Here is a 17,878-nt window from a genome sequence, read left to right as displayed (position 1 = left end):
GCGGCCGGCGTCGACGCGTTGCTGGTCTTGAATCAGGAGTCGGGCGAGCTGGCGAACTTCTTCGGCGCGTTGAGCAACCGCCTGGGCGTCGTCGCTCTCGTTGTCAGATGGCTCATGGGGCAGCATGGCGTCCAGCATCGTCGTTACCTTCCGACCATGTACCAGCTGGAAAGGAGTGAATCCAGTGGTCTCTTGAACCGCCGTATTGTAGGCGAACGTGACGTAGGGCAGCACCTCGTCCCACGTCTTGTGCTCTACGTCGACGTACATAGAGATCATATCGGCGATTGTCTTGTTGAGTCGCTCCGTCAGCCCGTTGGTCTGCGGGTGGTACGCAGTTGTACGACGATGGCTGGTATGACTGAGTCGGAGGATTTCTTGGGTCAGTTGTGCCATGAACGATGATCCGCGATCTGTAATCAGAACTTCTGGAGCGCCGTGCCGGAGGACGATGGACTCAATGAAAAACTTGGCAATTTCCACAGCAGTCCCCGAAGGAAGAGCTTTCGTTTCGGCGTACCGTGTGAGATAATCTGTGGCGACGATGATCCAGCGGTTCCCCGACGTCGAAGGCGGAAAAGGACCAAGTAGATCCATTCCGATCTGCTGGAAGGGTGCAGTTGGAGGAGAAATAGGCTGCAGGAGTCCGGCCGGCCTCGTCGGAGGTTTCTTGCGTCGCTGGCACTCGTGGCATGATCGTGTGTACAGGTGGACGGTCTTGGGGAGCTTGGGCCAGTAATACTTTTCACGAATACGGGCCAGTGTCCGGCTGTATCCAAGGTGTCCGGATGTCGGGTCGTCGTGACATGCTTGAAAGATGTCCCCTCGAAGGTCGGTCGGGATTACCAGCAGCCACGGTGAGTTGTTGTCCCCGAAGTTCTCTTTGTAGAGTACACCTTGTCGAATGGCGAAGGTCGACACGGCTCGTGAGAAAACACGGGGTACGGTACCGCCGCGCCCTTCTAGGTGCTCGATTAAGGCTCGCAGCTCCGGATCGTCTCGTTGACGTCGTGCCATGTCATCGGTGTTCACTGCCCCTAGAAAGCACTCGTCATCATCGTCGTCGCTGCTGCCGGAAGGTGTTTCGACAGGGGCCCTGGACAGGCAGTCAGCGTCGCTGTGCTTGCGTCCTGACTTGTAAACCACAGTCATGTTGAACTCTTGTAGCCGGAGGCTCCATCGAGCGAGGCGTCCTGACGGGTCCTTGAGGTTCGCAAGCCAGCAGAGCGAGTGGTGGTCCGTGACTACGCGGAACGGGCTTCCGTACAAGTACGGACGAAACTTCGTGATTGCCCAGACGACCGCAAGGCATTCTTTCTCAGTCGTGGAGTAATTTCTCTCTGCCTTGGACAGTGTCCGACTTGCGTAGGCGATGACTCGTTCGGTGCCTTCTTGTACTTGAACTAGTACCGCGCCAAGTCCTGCGTTACTTGCGTCAGTGTGAATCTCGGTGTCTGCATCCTGATCGAAATGTCCAAGAACCGGAGGCGTCTGGAGTCGTCGCTTCAGCTCGTCGAATGCCTGCTGCTGTTCCTCGGCCCATTCGAACCTCTCGGCGTCCTTCGTGAGGTTTGTGAGCGGTGCGGAAATCCGTGCGAAATCCCGAACGAAGCGACGATAGTAGGCGCAAAGTCCAAGGAATCTTCGCACGGCCTTTTTGTCTGTCGGCGCTGGAAATGACGCGACGGCGCGAGTCTTCTCAGGGTCTGGGCGCACGCCTTCGTTGCTAACCACGTGACCTAGAAACTTCAGTTCGTCATAGGCGAACCGACACTTTGACGGTTTGAGGGTGAGTCCAGCGGTCCGTATGGCTTGAAGAACAGCTCGGAGTCGTCGTAAGTGCTCGTCGAAGTCGTTGGAAAACACCACGACGTCATCGAGGTAGACCAGACAGCTCTGCCACTTCAGTCCTGCCAGTACGGTGTCCATAACACGCTGGAAAGTTGCTGGAGCCGTGCACAGTCCGAAGGGCATCACCTTGAATTCGTACAGCCCATCTGGCGTGACGAAAGCTGTCTTCTCTCGGTCCCGTTCGTCGACTTCGATCTGCCAGTAGCCGCTCTTCAGGTCCATCGATGAGAAGTATCGAGAGTGGCGCAGCCGGTCTAACGTGTCGTCGATTCGGGGGAGTGGGTAGACGTCTTTCTTCGTCACCGCGTTCAGCTGCCGGTAGTCCACGCAGAACCGAAGCGTTCCGTCCTTCTTCTTAACCAGTACGACTGGAGAGGCCCACGGACTGCTTGATGGCTGGATTATGTCGTCGTTCAGCATCTCTTGAACTTGCTCCTGGATCACCTCCCTTTCTTTAACGGAGACTCTGTACGGTGATCTATGCACAGGGCGCGCGTCGTCCTCGGTAATGATGCGGTGCTTCGCAACGGCTGTTTGGCGTACCTTCGACGACGTCGCAAAGCAGTCACGGTATTCGGCGAGGAGGTTAATTAGCTGCCGTCGTTTTGGGTCCGGAAGCTTAGGGTCGATGTCGAGTTGCGCTGGCGACGTACCGTCTTGCTGAGGTGGCGAGGATTCATCAGTAATGGCGGCGATTTCGGCGGAGTTTCGGAGATCCTCGACGTGGCCAATGGCTGTACCTTTTGTGAGGTGTTGCGTTTCATTCCGGAAGTTCGTCACGAGGACCACAGTGCGGCCATCCTGAAGTTCGGCTACTCCTCGTGCGACGCCTATTCCTCTTCCCAGGAGCAACTGGAGGTTGCCTTCCAGAAGAACTTCGCTACGGGTAGCTGCATCGGTCACGACGGGTACGACAACACTTGATCGCGGCGGCAGATTCACGTGGTCGGCAGCGACTCGGACGGCGGCTGACGCAGTTTGGAGTTTCTCTGAAGGCGGAACAGGTGTCCGCAGCGTCAATCTGTTTTCTCCAAGGTCGATGACGGCGCCGTATTCACACAAAAAGTCCATGCCGAGAATGACGTCTCTGGAACAGTCTTGTAGAATGACGAATTTCACAGGACACGTCTCGCCGTGAATTTCGACGCGAGCGGTGCACCTTCCAACAGGCGTGATGAGGTGTCCTCCGGCGGTTCGTATCTGCGGTCCATCCCACGGCGTCGTGACTTTTCGAAGGTGGCGGGAGAGCCTCCCACTCAAGACTGAGTAGTCTGCTCCGGTGTCCACCAGTGCCGATGCGTCGTGGCCGTCGATGATGACGTTTAGGTTGTTGGACACCGTTTCAGGAGCGTCGTTTCGGTCTCCGGTAGCGTTCGAGTGGGGGCCCTCCGACGTTCGTGGAGGATCTTGGCGTCGGTCGTCTTCGGCAACTCCACCTCCAGGGGTTGCCGCGCCTAGTTTCCCCGCCGTGGAGCGAGGGGCGACAGGCTTTCACGTCGGGGTCGGTGCATCGGCGAAGCTGGACGTCGTGGTGAAGGCGATCGGAACTCTCTGCGGGACGCATGCTCGGGGGACTGGGGTCGTCGCAGATACTCGTCGATCTCCCGAGGGCGTTCACCATACCGGGGGCGCGGGTCGTTTGGGTGGAATCCGCGCAGCCCGAGTCGTCGGTATGGGCATCGGCGGTACACATGGTCAGCTTCCCCGCAGTGGTAACACAGCGGGCGTCGGTCGGCCGTCCTCCAGACGTCTGTCTTCCTCGGCGCAGGTTGCTCTGGGTGAACGTGCCCTTGATCTTCCTGTCGTCGGGGGTAATGCGGCGTTGGGGCGTCTCTTCGGGGTGGCGACGTGGCTTGGCGGGGGGCTTGCGGCGGTCGTCGGGCCATCGCGGCGTAGCTCAACATGGGTTCCTCCGGTGCCACCGTGGTGACGGGAACCTCTGGTTGGAGCGCCCGATGCACTTCTTCTCGGACAGCCTCGGCGATGGAAAGGGCTGGCGGACGGTTGGTAGTTGGCAGCAACTTTCGCAGTTCCTCCCGGACAACCTCTCGGATCATTTCCCGGATGTCCGGTGTATCCGGAGTGTTTTCGCCGTTAAGCGGTGCGGGTGCACCGACGCCTGGATGTCGCTGGAAGTGGGAAGCACGTGCCTGAAGCGCGCGCTCGATGTTGGTTGCTTCGGCGATGAAAGCTTCGACGGTGGTAGGCGGGCTCCGCACAAGGCCGCCGAAGATGTTCTCCTTGACGCCGCGCATCAAGACTCGCAGCTTTTTCTCTTCAGGAGCGATTGGGTCGGCGCGATTCATGAGGTGGAGAACGTCTTCGACGAAGCTTGTGACGCTCTCGGTCGGCCCTTGGGTTCTCGCTCGCAGGAGTTCTTCGGCACGCTGCCGTCGGTGCTGGTTGGCAAATGTCCGTCGCAGCTCGGCCTGGAATTCTTCCCACGACGCAATGGACGCTTCGTGGTTCTCGAACCAGGTGCGTGCCGTGCCTTCCAGAGCAAAGTAGACGTTCTGAAGGCACTGCTCCGGTGTCCATCGGTTATGGCGGGCCACTCTTTCGTAACGTTGTAGCCAATCTTCAACGTCCTCGTGGATCTCCCCGGTGAAAGGCGTCGGAGTCCGGGGTGCGACGGGCAAGTATACGACGGCAGAAGCGGCCGGGATCTCCGACTGGTTGGCCATCGCCGTCGTCTTGGGCCTCGGCTTGTCCGGCAGCAGACCGTACTCAGGATCCTCTCCCTTTATGCGGCGGCTGGTCCGAGGTTCAGGTTCCGCGGTGAATGGTCTTCTCACCAAGCCGGGAATCGGACTTGTGCTGCGGGCCCTTGGAGGGGAACGCTGCACGGGCATGCGGTACCCCGCACCTCCACCAAAATGTCACGGGTGGTGACCAAAAATAACAAATAAACAGGAAGAAATAAACGTTTAATGTGGCGAACTTGTGCCAAAAATAAAAGAGTACAAAAGATAATAATAGAGCGTCGCGGGCGTCGAAGTCGGCGTGGCAGCAGAGTCGAACGCTGAAGCGAAAAAACTGACTCGACAAGGTAGCGGGCGGCCTCTTATCTAGAGTGTGTCACTATCTCGAAGATTCGGCGAAAGCGGCTCGAGCGTCGCGTGATCGGGGCGAGAATGAACACGCACTTTCTAGAAAACAAAAGCAGGAATAAATTATAGAAGTTACGTGCGGTACATGAATAGACGAGAACTTTCTGGGGGTCCGTGACCGAGCGTTGCTTTCTCAGCCCTGCGCGCGGCAATATCACTAGGTACACAGACTGGTTTTAAAAGCACCCGATTCCAAGGGAGCAGCCGAACTAGCATCAGCAGCACCATCTTCACTATCAACATTAGCATCATTATCATCATTATTACCACTATCATCATTATCATAATAATCATCATTATCGTCATATTCATAATTGTCCTCATCATCTCGTCACAGACTTCAGCTGACAACGGCTATCAGGTTTTTAACGTATCGCGCTACGATTTACTCTAGAGGTGCAAATAGATGGACGTTTAAGTTTGATTGAATGACAAAACAAACCCACTTGAGCAAAAAAAAAAAAAAAAAGTCTGAGAACGTTTAGTTACACCTTGTTTTAGCCAAGCCATCAAGTCTGCTGTATCTACGAAATAATAAATAAATAAAGGAATTGTGGCCCTTTGAATTGGGCTGCGACCCGCGACACCTGGTTGGCGTTTATTATACGACAGAAAAACGGGTGGACCGAAAAGTGAACAAAATCGGCCGCACTTCATTTGCTTCCATCTTTCCCAAAACAAACGCCACAGTGGCCCTAATCATGCCATTCGATGGTTTCACGCGGGCTTGGCTTAGTCCATAGAAACAACACGTTTTTTTTTTTCTCTCGCAGTTTTTCACTAAGGGAAGCCATTCCGTTCCCGTTTTCACTAAACGCAAGCACCATGGAGCTAGACTTCCGGTCTAAATCGCGTCGCGATCTGTCAAAGAGCCGATTTGTGTGGCCTATTCAAAAGGCCAAACGCGCCGTCGGACCCGCCATCCATATATCCGCAACTTTCAGCGATGGTGGTAGCGCGGTGTGACAGTGGCGCTTCCTAGCTCCCGGATGATGGGCTTCAGAATAAATGTGCTTGCTTTCACTTTCCTGACGTGAAAGTGTGATGCGAGGTTCTTATATCGCTCGTATTTCCGAAAAATGAGACTTACCCTCGCGTCGTAGTCCCAATTTCGTGCTGCTGTTCGGCGACGATTACACAGATGACAGCCATTTTGATAGGAGCTAGTGCGCCTCCTATAGGCCTCGAAAGTTGCGAATATAGTACCGAATTCGATTGAGGAAACAAAACCAAACTTTCCGGCTCGCATGTTAAAAAAAAAAAAATAAAAAATAAAACAGTTTATTTAGGAAGCGGTGGAGATAAAATGCGAACGTCTGAGAACATGACGTTACCTGGATCAAAAGGTACGAGTGAAATACGGAATTTTAGTATGAGCCGACAGTTAAGACTAATATCGATCAAATCAAAAAGTGACATCGTGGGCGCTTGTAGGATACATTTCGGTAAAAAGAAAAGTAAATTGTCACAAAGAAAGACAATTTTATTTTTCTTCTTGCTGGAAAGCATTTTAATATTTTTTTTCGCGGGTATAAATGCTAGAGGCACGTACAATTTACTTTTTGGTTTGGCGAATATTAGACACGTAGTAGCCTCATAAAAAAAAAAAAAAATCAGTTTTTCTCTCGTATATTTTGACCCCGGTAACGTCATGGTCTCAAACTTTGGCATACTCTCACCACCGCCAGCTTCACATTCTCACGGTGTTTCAGCTTTCCGCGATGCGTAGAGTTGACTTGTGCGGGCCGAAAACAACCACTCTTCATTGGAGGGTTTCAGTACTGCGCATGCGGAACAAACGCAAGTGCTGTACGTTTGCGTTACGCGCTCTCCGCTGCGCATGCGCATCAACGCCACGCGTCAAATGCAAGGCACAGTTTAGGGCTCCGCGCAGTGTGCAACACGCAACGCTAACGCAAACGCACAGGGCTTGCGTTTTGCTCCGATCTCGACCGATCCGGGTACGTGACGCGGCTCGTTTTGCCCCTCTCGGGTACGGGCTCATACACGTGGGTCCGGGTCGCTGAATTAGCGCGTGGGCGGCACATTACGGCCAGATGCGCCGACGTCCGCAGGTGAAGTTCGCAGAAAACGCTCGCGCACGCTTTCTGGCTGCGCAAGGGGAAAAAATACACACGAACAAAGGAAACAAAATGCGAGGCAGTCGAGTGTAGGAGGCCGCCATGACACACGAGGGTGGAGCTTGGGTCGTTGAACTGCGACCACGCTGATCCAGACGCTTTTCCTTTTTTTGCCGTTCGGCTCTTTGTAACTGAACGCTTTAAGTCACCGCTGTCAACCACTCTCCAATTTGTTTTGTTAGTTTTATATATATTGTTTGGTTTTGCATTTGGAGACAGGATTTTTGGTATCTGTGTGTCTGTAGGGTGGGGGTCCCAAAAATAATCGTGACCGCGCGTTTTCTCGCTCTTTCCTTTTTATTTTTTTTGTTTGTTTTCCGACTCGCTCTCCTTGCGTCTTTCTCTCTTCCCCCTCTGTTTCTTTTTCTTTCCCCGTCTTCTTCGCGCTGCTTCTGTCTGTCGTTTTCTGGTTTTCTATTCCTATGTTTTTCCGACTCTTTCTGTCCATGTCTCGTTTTTCATTTGTCCCATCTCTGCCCCTCTCCATTTTTGTCTATATCTATCTTTTCCGAGATGTTTCTATTTTCCCCTTTCTTTCTCCCCCTTTCTTTCTATCTCATTGTTTTTCTCTAGGTCTTTCTCACTGCTTCTGTCTGTCTTAGATTTTTCTCCTCTTTCTCCTTCCGTCCCTATGTCTCACTGCCGACCTTTCCTATCTCTTTCTGTACCTCCCTCCATTTTTGTTTCACTGTCTTTCTTTACCACAGTCTCTCTCTTCCTCTCCCTCTCACCTTCTATCTCCCTCTTTTCTTTCTCTTTTCTCACCCACCCTTTACTGTGCTTCTGGAAGGGGCTCCCTGGTCTTGCTGATGTCTCCTGCCGATAAGCTTTCCCGGAGTTTGTCGGCGGCCTTTCCGGACTCGAAAACCGCGAACTGGCGTCGGTTCCCATCTCGCGACCCGGATACTGTTTCGGCGTATCCTCTGACAGTGTCAGCCCTTCTTTTGCAAGCGGGAAAGGGGGGGGGGGGGGGGGGGGGGCGCTTCATCAACGTTCAAGTCACTCGATGCCTTTTAAGCGTTCACACACCCGCACACGCGAAATATTTCCAAGAACTTTCATATTTTTACCGCATTCACGAAATAGTTCAAAAAAAAAAAAAAAAAAGAAAAAGAAAGGGGGGGGGGGAAAGTATGTTGCGGTAAAAACGCCCGTTGCGACATCTCGCTGGAGCAGTTCGCTCAAGACCAGCCAGGTGGACATACTATGTGTTGCCGAAACGTGGAATACTGCAGCCAATAGGTGGCGCAGACCGCCGCCCAATCCAAAGGGTTGAGCCATCGAGTTTAGAAGGGGGCAGTGGAGTTGCTGGGATAGCGACGGAAAAATAGACTTTGTGGAGACGGAGATAACGAAGCAGAGTAAGGATCTTTGCCTGCTGGCATACGTCGACAGAAGGCTAACTGTTGTCTCATCTCCGCGTCGATCCGTAGGATCTGTAGGATGTGACTTCAGTGCATGCGCTTGTGCATCTCTCTCTCTCTCTCTCTCTATATATATATATATATATTCACATCTTGCCATGTGCTCCGGGCTTTCGGTTTTTTAGTGAATGGTTTCTTTTTTTTAGCAAAGATGCACCATTCTCAGAAACAAAGTTTGGTGAAGGTTTGCGTGCGGCGGCTTCATTTAAAAAAGCATCGCTCGCTAAGACGGGCGCTACGACGATAACCGTGTCTATTTAACGAAAGTCTTTCGTAACTTTTTCGTTTTTTTTTCTGCCGTAGTCTGGACGCCGCCGTCGCGATACGTGATCTGATCGATGATCGCGGAGGACTAAATTTATGTCGGCGAGACTAGACGCCGCCGTGCAGCGGAAGGTTCCATCCTCGGGAAACGGCTGACGACACATGCCTAGGGCTCTTGCATCATCCGCTGCGCGGAGTTGTCACTTGAAATACACTGAAAATATATCGCGGTTAGTCTTTTTCAGGGAGCGTTATAAAAACAAAGATAAGAAAAAAGGGCATTGTACGAAGGAACGGACAAGACAACAGATTTTCGCAGCTTGTACGTCGACGAGATAACCTTAAAAGACTCTAGTTTTTTTAAGTCTAAAATTGCGTTATCCTTGCAGCGCCGTAAATTAGTTTGTTCAGCTGAAGTTTGATTACCGAGGGGTTTCTCTTAGCACCATTCTTCTCAGCCGGGCGTGTCATTTGTACGCCGAAGACAGCACTAATCATGCCAAGGTTTCTCAATTCGAAAGAGTCGTGCACCGTCGTCACAAACACGCTGGTGCTAATAACTTTGTATCCGACACGTCTGTTTATGGAGGCGCCTGAAGAGATCGGATTTCACCCTCGCGACGTTACGGTCCAAATTGGCGACAACTGTTAACATCCGCTTGCTCTATCAATGGCTAGCTCGTCTTTAGCTCAGAGTGCTACGCTAGTTTCCAAACCAGGCATGGCCTGGTTTGGGATCGAATCCCAAACCAGGCGGATTTCTTCAACAACCACCAGCAGCCTGGAGGGCGGGAAATGCGATCCATTTTAGGTGGAAGTCAATTAATTTTTACACTAATCTTTTCCACTTTGGAGACTTCCCTTAAGGCGTAATATGTAAGAAAGTTCTTCCGTAAAACAAAAATACCGCGAGATGTTTGCTGGTGCACTGAACTTGTCGCATTCCACAACGTGAACCAAACTACCAATTGTTCTGCACAGCTGATCGCTTACTTTACGAACCTATCGACACCTCGACCCCCGTGTCAAATCACGCCACTTGCAGTCCGGCATCTCCACGCTTCAGCCGGTTCTGTCCGTTCGTGGACACAGCACTTTTGCCTTCCCCTCTCTTCTTGGAAGACCAAACTCGAGCGGTCGTCAAACTCGCCTCCAACGTTTAAAAGCTCGGCAAAGAACGACTACCGCACGCGCAAAGTCGGTTCCCCGCATAACCCTATTGTGCTCAGCGTTCTTTTATCGTATAGAAGCGGAGCTTCGTCGTATTTCGTATCTAACCGTATACTGAGGCAGCTCCATTTTCTCAATTTGCTTATGTCCCAAGTATCGCTCGCTCCTTCGCTCGCCCTCGCCATTGACCCGTTGGCATGGGAAGATTAGGCACAGGCAGCCTCGCCTGCTGGTCAGTGTTCTTATCTGTTTACTGTTATCGTACGGTTCACCCTCGAAGACGGCGATGTACTCCCAGTCGAAAGGAAAGTTGTATTTGCATCTGGGTGATAGCCCCCACTCAGACCTCCACCACTTGGGAGAGATACGGTTTGTCCACTATGGAAAGCGCGGTGATCGTTAGGGCAGACAGAAGTGTTTACCGATGAAGATAGATCGTTTACCCCTCATTCTATCAGTTTCGTACCTGGAGTACAACTTCAGAGTGGCAGGTGATCCGTTGGGTTTGGAAAGTGCGATGCTGTATGGCGATTCGCTTGTGAACACGCAAAGTTGACTTCCACACCGGGGCGGGAACTGTGTGTGTTTGCGGCGGAGGGGGGGGGGGGGGGGGGAGGGAGGGGAGGGAGGGAGGGAGCAGTTTGGGAGTTTATGTACTCTCTCGCTGATTGGGGACAAGTGGGGCTTCTTAGACTCTATGCGCAGTTGTTTCGGAGGTTGCTGTTTTCAGCAGATGATTTCGTAGCGCAGGCCCATTTGATGCTCTTTGTTTAAAAACAAAGGCTGCCATACGGACGGGAAGTTTACGTGTGTAATGACTCGAGTGCTCGAAGGTCGATCTGCTTGACACGTTAGAAAAGTTACCTTGTCCAAAGGTCAAATCGATAGATTTTTGACTCCTGAGAATTTTTACTGAGATAGGTAGCTTGCTTTTGGTTAAGTTAGCTTACGTTTGAAATTTTGCTTGTCACACGCTGCAGTAATATGAATCGGTGATGTTGGGGTTATAGAAATGTGAGTAGAGTACTTTCCCCACCGTCAGGGAGTTTTAACCCAACGTTACCGTAATGATGCTGCCTCTACCGCCATAAATCAAAACGTTTCAGCAGGCCGTCGTGTTATAGTGTGATTCTTCTAATAAAAGCGCGGTGTAAGTTGACTCGTTAAGACGTTTTTATTTTCGTGGCGCGTCTGTCACCAGGTTCTGGAAAGGCGGGGTAGCGACTACGACACTGCGGTTACGCAATGCTAGCCCGTACTTATTTAAGCGTTAAAAAATCTTCTGAGTACCAGTTCATACAATACTGCAAGATTGAGTTTTCGCAACTATATTATGTAAACAAATTAGACAAAAAAGAATATCGCAAAAAAGAAAAAAAAAGATAGGACACTACTTCTAGATACGTCGGCAGTCCGAGTTCAGCCCTAAATCATCTTTCTACGAAAGACCGACTTTATCAGGCAGTCTAACATATTTCACGGGCGCAACGCTTAGGCGGCCTTCGGCAGCTGCATGGGCACAGCCGAATGTTCCCCATTGGCCAGTCGAAGGGGATGCGGGTGTTACATTCAAGTCACGCAATCTGTCGAATTTTATTCAAACACCCTCCCCTGCGTCAGCTGCCCTTTGACATAACGCAAAGAACGCGTTGATTGATGGGCGCTTTAACGTGACCGGGGGGGCGGCGGTGTTGGGCAGACCTGTTTGCTTTCCTTCGGAACTTGCAGGAACAGAGAAGAAGTCTGGAGACGAAAGTTAAACACGAATAGAACAATAAACCTGTTTGACGTTGCACGTATACGAACCGACCTCTTCGCACTTGGTACTCGAGGTGATCCGCCAGGGGTACATTGTATTACGAAAATGTGGCGCCGTTGTCTGCTATACGCTGTCTGCAATGCATATCGCAGATCGCAAGCACTTGCAGTTAGGCTAATCCCGTTCCTTCTCTTGAAGGGCACGCATCACCACCACCAAGACAATGACAGCTTCGTCTATTTTAGCATGAGCGGAAATGTACACGCGTTCGACGCGCTGTAAACGTGTAGGCGTACAACATCACGGAGGCAGGGAGAAAGCGCTTGTATGAACTTTTTTCTTTTTGATAGAGGAATGCCAAACAACTTGCAAAGGACTAGGACTGGGTGTCGATTTAAAGTTTCAACCCAATTCCTCGCCACCCTTTAATCGCTTAATTAATTAATTAAAAGAATTAATTAAAGGGTCTCGTAAATTTCCATGCTTAATATTTTTAAAAACTCAAAATTAATTTTTGTTTCCTGTTTTTGCATTTTCTGAATGTAAGGTAAAGGGCGGAATATGCAATTTTTAGTATGAATCAACCTTGATGTTTAGTTAAGAACAGTTCGCAGGCACTCACACTCGCATATTATTACCTCAGCTGCATGAGGTAAAGAGCTTCGTTGATATTATCCGGCAAGAGCCACCTCCTTGGATTGTTCACACTATGCGGCGCTAAACGTACACTCGAACGGCTTCGAAGTACACGTGTTTCCTTCCGCAATTCTCATCAGTTACAAATCTTGCCCCTCCAGTTTACTCTAGGCTACATTTTGACTTAAAGTTTTCCCTTCATACAGGTGTTCTCGTCCACGGCTACGTCGTGAAACCGTTTCCTTTTTACTTTATTTTGGTTCGCGGTAGGTTAATCGATCAATTGCCCAGCCCTACAAAACAGGACAGGAAAACAAAGCTCCTTAAAGCCTCAGAGTGGCATTCGACGTTTAGCTAAAAGTATTAGTGTCTCCGAGGTCACAAAGAAGCTCGGTCATCCTTCGGGCCTTGACGATGCTAGGTGTCTTCTTTAGGTCCTATACGATCCGAGTCTCTCCTTCAGGCCCTAAAGAAGCCCCTGTATTGAATATGCAGCAGTTGTGTGGGATCCCCACCACAATAAGCTAATAGAAAAACTGAAAAAAAATTCAAAATCAGTGTTCTAGATTTGTTTTAAATGATTACCAACGCGGGGCAAGTGTCACCACCATGAAGAATAATTTAAAGTGGGAATCACTAGCTGAACGCAGCAACATGTTTAGGTTGAAATTTTTAGATTATATCCATAACGGTCACTATTTAATCAGTCGAGAAATGTTTTTATACGAACCTTTTTATATATCGGGAAGGGCGGACCACAAGAACAAAATCCGACCCTACTTTTGCCGTACTGATGTTTTTCCCGTTTCATTTTTTTTTCCAAAAACTATAGAAGAATGGAATAGGTTGGTTATTGAAGGATGTGTTTAACGTATATCCAAGTTTGTTTGTGTTTCCATGTTTTTGTTACAATTTAATGTATTTCATGTACTCACCCCTGCTATAATGCCGAAAGGCGATGCAGGTCTCTATGTAAATAAAAGTCTCTTTTAACTAAACGTCGGCTGCAATTCAAAGACGTCCATGAGATTCATTTTCAAAGATTGCTGCTATAATTCATCAGATATTTATGACTAGATTGCGGAGACCATGAGCAAAGCGTACTGCAGGATCGAGTTACTATGTAAATCAAGAGTAACAAATGAAACCATAACATAGAGCTGGACTTTTTGAAATCTGGTAATATGAGCCACAATTTATATCGTCATGTGCTTCAACGGGCCCGTTTCTCCTCGTCGTGACCATTGCATTGGGACATCTTTCAGAATCGATATCCCTCGTGATAGCAAATGGTTGTTTGGTGGAAAAGTGGATGTTCGTGACTTCGGTCAGCGTGCGCGGGCTGTCAAAGATACGAGCGCTCTCGCAGCAGAAAAATGAAGATACACAAGGGAAGCGCTTCCCTCGCTTCTAATCCTTGTATATCCCGTCCACGTTCAATCTCTTCAATCGTCAAGGGGAAGCGGCACACCGAGGCTCAACACTGATTGGCAGCGACGAAAATGAAGCGCCGATTGTTGGTGCTTTGTTACCGAGAAGGCCACATTTCTGAGCGACTTGCCATTCACCCTTCCTGTTCGTTTAGCTTAGCCATCAGACGACTGGGAGTCCGCCATTCCCGCACAGTCTCTACTCGAGTAGAAAAAAAAAAATCGCCAGACACACACCGACCGGTTCCTCCTCAATTACCATAAAGGCAAGATACATCTCTAGGGAAGCCACGTTACTGTTTGCGTGTGTTTGCCTCGGAAGGATTGAAACCCGGTGAGTGTCTTGACGTGCACCCTTTTTTTTAAAGATACTTTTGTGGGCACTCCCGAGACCAACTGTCTCCCCTCTTCGCGTGCCTTCAGACGCTGTCAGCTGTCCGACGAGCCGAAACGCCCAAGAGCGGCGGCGTGCCAAGCGCTATTTACGAACCCGTCTAGGCGGCTGTCTGCCCTTGTCGAACTCAGAACCTAGACTGTGCAGAAAAGACGCGGTCAATGGGCGGGGCCTGTCCGAACCAGTCAGATTTTGGGATGTGTTGTACATTGCCTTCACGTTCTGGAGGGTGCCACGTTCCGCTTGGCCTTAGCGTTTCCGACGTGTTGCGCCGGGGGAGACGACACAACAATGGCGGATGCATGATATCGATCGTGCTGGGCTAGCCGTACGAGTGCAAAAAAAAAAAAAAAAGTTGCCAGATTGGTCGGCTTAATCAAAAGGTTTGCCCTGCTCTTTCTCAACATAGGAACTCCGCGAAGAAAAAAGGCCACTGGGGAGACTTTCATATTATTTTTGGTGTATCTTCGGTTTTCAAGCTCCCAAGAAGTTGTCGGTGTTTTCTTTTTGGTCATTGAGGTTTCGTGTGTCTTTCCCTTCTCCGTTTCTTTGTTCGGCCTGTCGTTGGTTCGGCCAGTTGGGGACTTGCATTTGTAGACCATATTTTTATTTTTTGGGTGGGACGGCGCTAGATCTTGGATATCAGTTTCGATACCTGATCTGTTTGGTAAGGTGTGCCCTTGCTGTCACCGTCTTCCCTAATCAGCCTATCTGTCTTGTCTTGGTGGGAGATTCAATAATGCACTAAAGTAAAGGAGGATGTTAGAACTTTGACAGTAACTTTAGGCGTCTATTATGGACATGTTTCATACAAGGTGACAGAACGTTTCGCGTGGTTTTTTTACGCAGCAATTTGTTTCTCGGAGTTACATCGTAGAAATCAAAGGGAAACTTGTATCCGCTACTCACTCAGCTTTCTTTTTACTGAACAAGCGTGGCCTTTATGATCATCAGAGCGCGAAGCCATGTTTTCTATATTTGCTTGCCGGAAAACTTGAAGCTAGAAAAGGAGCCACCACAGTGACGTTGTAACAAAATTAAACTATACATTGGAATGGACCTTTTATTTCCTCACACGTTTAGCTTCCCCGCTTTTTGTGGGAATCTAGGTTGGGTCACGACGATCCCTATTTTAGTGAATTCTACCTGTGCAGATCAGTGAAGCGTCGAGAACAATGGAAGCAATCGAAAGAACAAGACCATGTTTTTAGATGCTCACTTTTTTGCACAGAACGTCTTCACTGATTGTGTATAGTTATGAGAGTGAATTTAATGAAGAAGAAGATCGGTGTACAAAGCGGAAAATAGACTAAACAAAAAAATGAAAGCCGTTTACAAATCCGTGTAACGCCGAATTGAGAGGAGTAGGGAAGGGTACTGAGGGGGGGTCACGTCATCTGCGGGTGGTCACATGACCCCGGGGGGGTCGTGATCTCGGGGGAGAGGGGGTCACGTGACCTCAGGGGGGTCACGTGACCTCGGGGGATCACGTGACCTCGGGGGGGGGGGGGCACGTGATCTGGGGGGGGGAAGGGTCACGTGACCTCCCCCCCCCCCCGGTTACGCCGACGCCGACGCCGCTCAGGCTGGAAACGGGCCCCTAAGAGCTGCGCTCTAAAAAGAGTAGAGGAGCCACGTCGCTCCAAAGGTCGTAACCCAAAGCTTCAACCCGACTGGGACGGCCCCTTCGAAATCGTCAAGCGACTGAACGACGTCGTTTACCAGATTCGGCATGTGCGGAGTCGTAAACTTCCAAGTGATGCATTTTGATCGTCTAGCGCTCTAGCCCCATATCACTCTCTGAATATTTCTGCAGAACCCCGGGCCGAGATCCATGTGTCGCGAGGGGGTAATGTTATGATAGTGACCTTAAAAAGGAAGATCCGTGTACAAAGCGGAAAATGAAATAAAAAAAAAAAGAGCAGAGGTCGAAAGAGACGCGATTAACAAGGATTTCAGAACGCGAGATGTTTTAGGAGTGCCTTGAACTTAACAATATGTTCTGTAGTCACACCGATGCAAAATAGAAGCCAACAAATTCCGAATATAGTGTAACTGAAGTTAGCTACATTTTTTCAATACTGAACTTAGAAGAAAATAAACAGCAGAAACCGGTTACGTTTAGTTTATGTAGAACCTGTTGTAATCGAATCTGCACTAACGAATATCTTAAGTTCCCGATGAGATACCATCATTACATATTCTCATCGTCGACTGCAAGCTCATAGTGTACTTGAGTGTTTTTTTTAAGCGAGTCATCGTGCAACGAGATGTGCTGGAAGCAATTTCGGGAAGAGAAGATTAAATAAAGTCTGAGGTCGGGCGCCATGTTTTATTTCTTGTATACCCTTCATGCTGCCATTCAAAGCTTAAAGACACGGAAGTGGCGAAGGCTTGAGTCTACTACCTCCGTGAACGCTGCTTACTTCTAATTCCGTGGGCTTCAACGTCTTGCCATCATCGCATTCGAAAACGCTTCTCGCTGGGGCCTCGCTTTCCTGCTTCTTTAGACATGGTCCCCCGCTGATGACGTCGTCAGACACCGTGAGCAAACCGGATTATTGGCCGTGGTTAGCGCCGTTCAAAACACGCGCGAAGGTTTGAGGTCATGGATATACTTGCTCCAAAAGCAAACAAAAAAGATAGGGAAATTTGGGGGCTGTTGTGTAGGTGACGGTTAGAGTTTTTGTTATTAGATTGCTGAGTTTAAAAAAGTCTCAGCTTGGTCGCAGTCATCAAGGTTCTGGTTGAAAACCACCCTTTCTTGTTATTGCACAAATGAGGAGGTCAGGTTTTGCGCTGAAAATGTAAGCAACATAGAACAAATCGAACGAGTGTTTTCATAATAAAGAGTGTAAAGGACACGAAATAGTCGATAATTAGGTTAAGGGGGACAATCACGTCTCGCAATGAGCCTTGCTTACAGCACTGAAGTCTAGGCATATTGCGAACACGTAGCTGAAGCTCGCATAGTCACCGCGAACCTAAGAAATGCAGGGCGTAGCGTTACATTTTCGGGTCCTTGAAAAAAAAAAAAAAATCTGTCTTGTGACAAAATGTTCTTTGCGCCTCTCAGCTGTCCAGGAGATCCCTATTCGAACCTGTTTGGGAGACCACTTTGTTTCGTTAATACATATGCACCGCCTTTCATGGTGTGTCTTGAGGCGGCGTATGTTTATCTCTGGTAACCTAGTTGGCGTTCATTTTTCGGTTCTAGCTTCCTTTCATAGTGATAAAAACACGTAGAGGGACGACATTTGCTTTGGTTCCGATAAGGCGAACGCGAATGACGGAAGTCCCCATGATCCTGACCGCGTCCGTTTGGTCTCTTCGCAGCGCTGCTGACCTTCGTGAACTGCTGGGACGTCAAGTGGTCCACGCGTGTTCAGGACTTCTTCACTTACGGGAAGCTGATCGCACTGGCAACTATCATCATCACCGGTGTCGTGCAACTCTGCTACGGTAAGAGGCACCTCCTGGTTGTCGCCGAGTCGGCCTTGCAATTCGGACGCCACGGAAGCTCCGGGGGACAAAGTTCCGACTAGAGTCACGGAGAGGATGAAAACGACAATGCATAACTATAGGAGGCGGTGCCGTTCGCATAATGTCCGTGACTACGTTAATTGTAAGCCATTACTGTGGTTACAAGAGTGGAGATACCAACTTATCGCCTGCCGAGAACAGAAGCGGTGACGGTTT

The 17,878-nt window shown here is 49.8% G+C and overlaps 1 protein-coding gene across 1 annotated transcript in view; it reads left to right on the top strand.

The window, feature by feature from the left end:
- The window catches only part of LOC8040499 (large neutral amino acids transporter small subunit 2), a 110,757-nt gene that overhangs the window by 66,754 nt on the left and 26,125 nt on the right, over positions 1 to 17,878 (top strand). Inside the window, exon 3 of the mRNA XM_029979593.4 lies at positions 17,516 to 17,641. Coding sequence (XP_029835453.2) covers positions 17,516 to 17,641 — 126 coding nt within the window. The remainder of the gene's footprint in view (positions 1 to 17,515; positions 17,642 to 17,878) is intronic.

This window comes from Ixodes scapularis, unplaced genomic scaffold (assembly GCF_016920785.2).
Source record: "Ixodes scapularis isolate PalLabHiFi unplaced genomic scaffold, ASM1692078v2 PGA_scaffold4__175_contigs__length_147842914, whole genome shotgun sequence".
Lineage (NCBI taxonomy): Eukaryota > Metazoa > Arthropoda > Arachnida > Ixodida > Ixodidae > Ixodes > Ixodes scapularis.
Note: the sequence above shows the minus strand (reverse complement) of the source record. Positions and strands in the feature narration are given on the sequence as shown.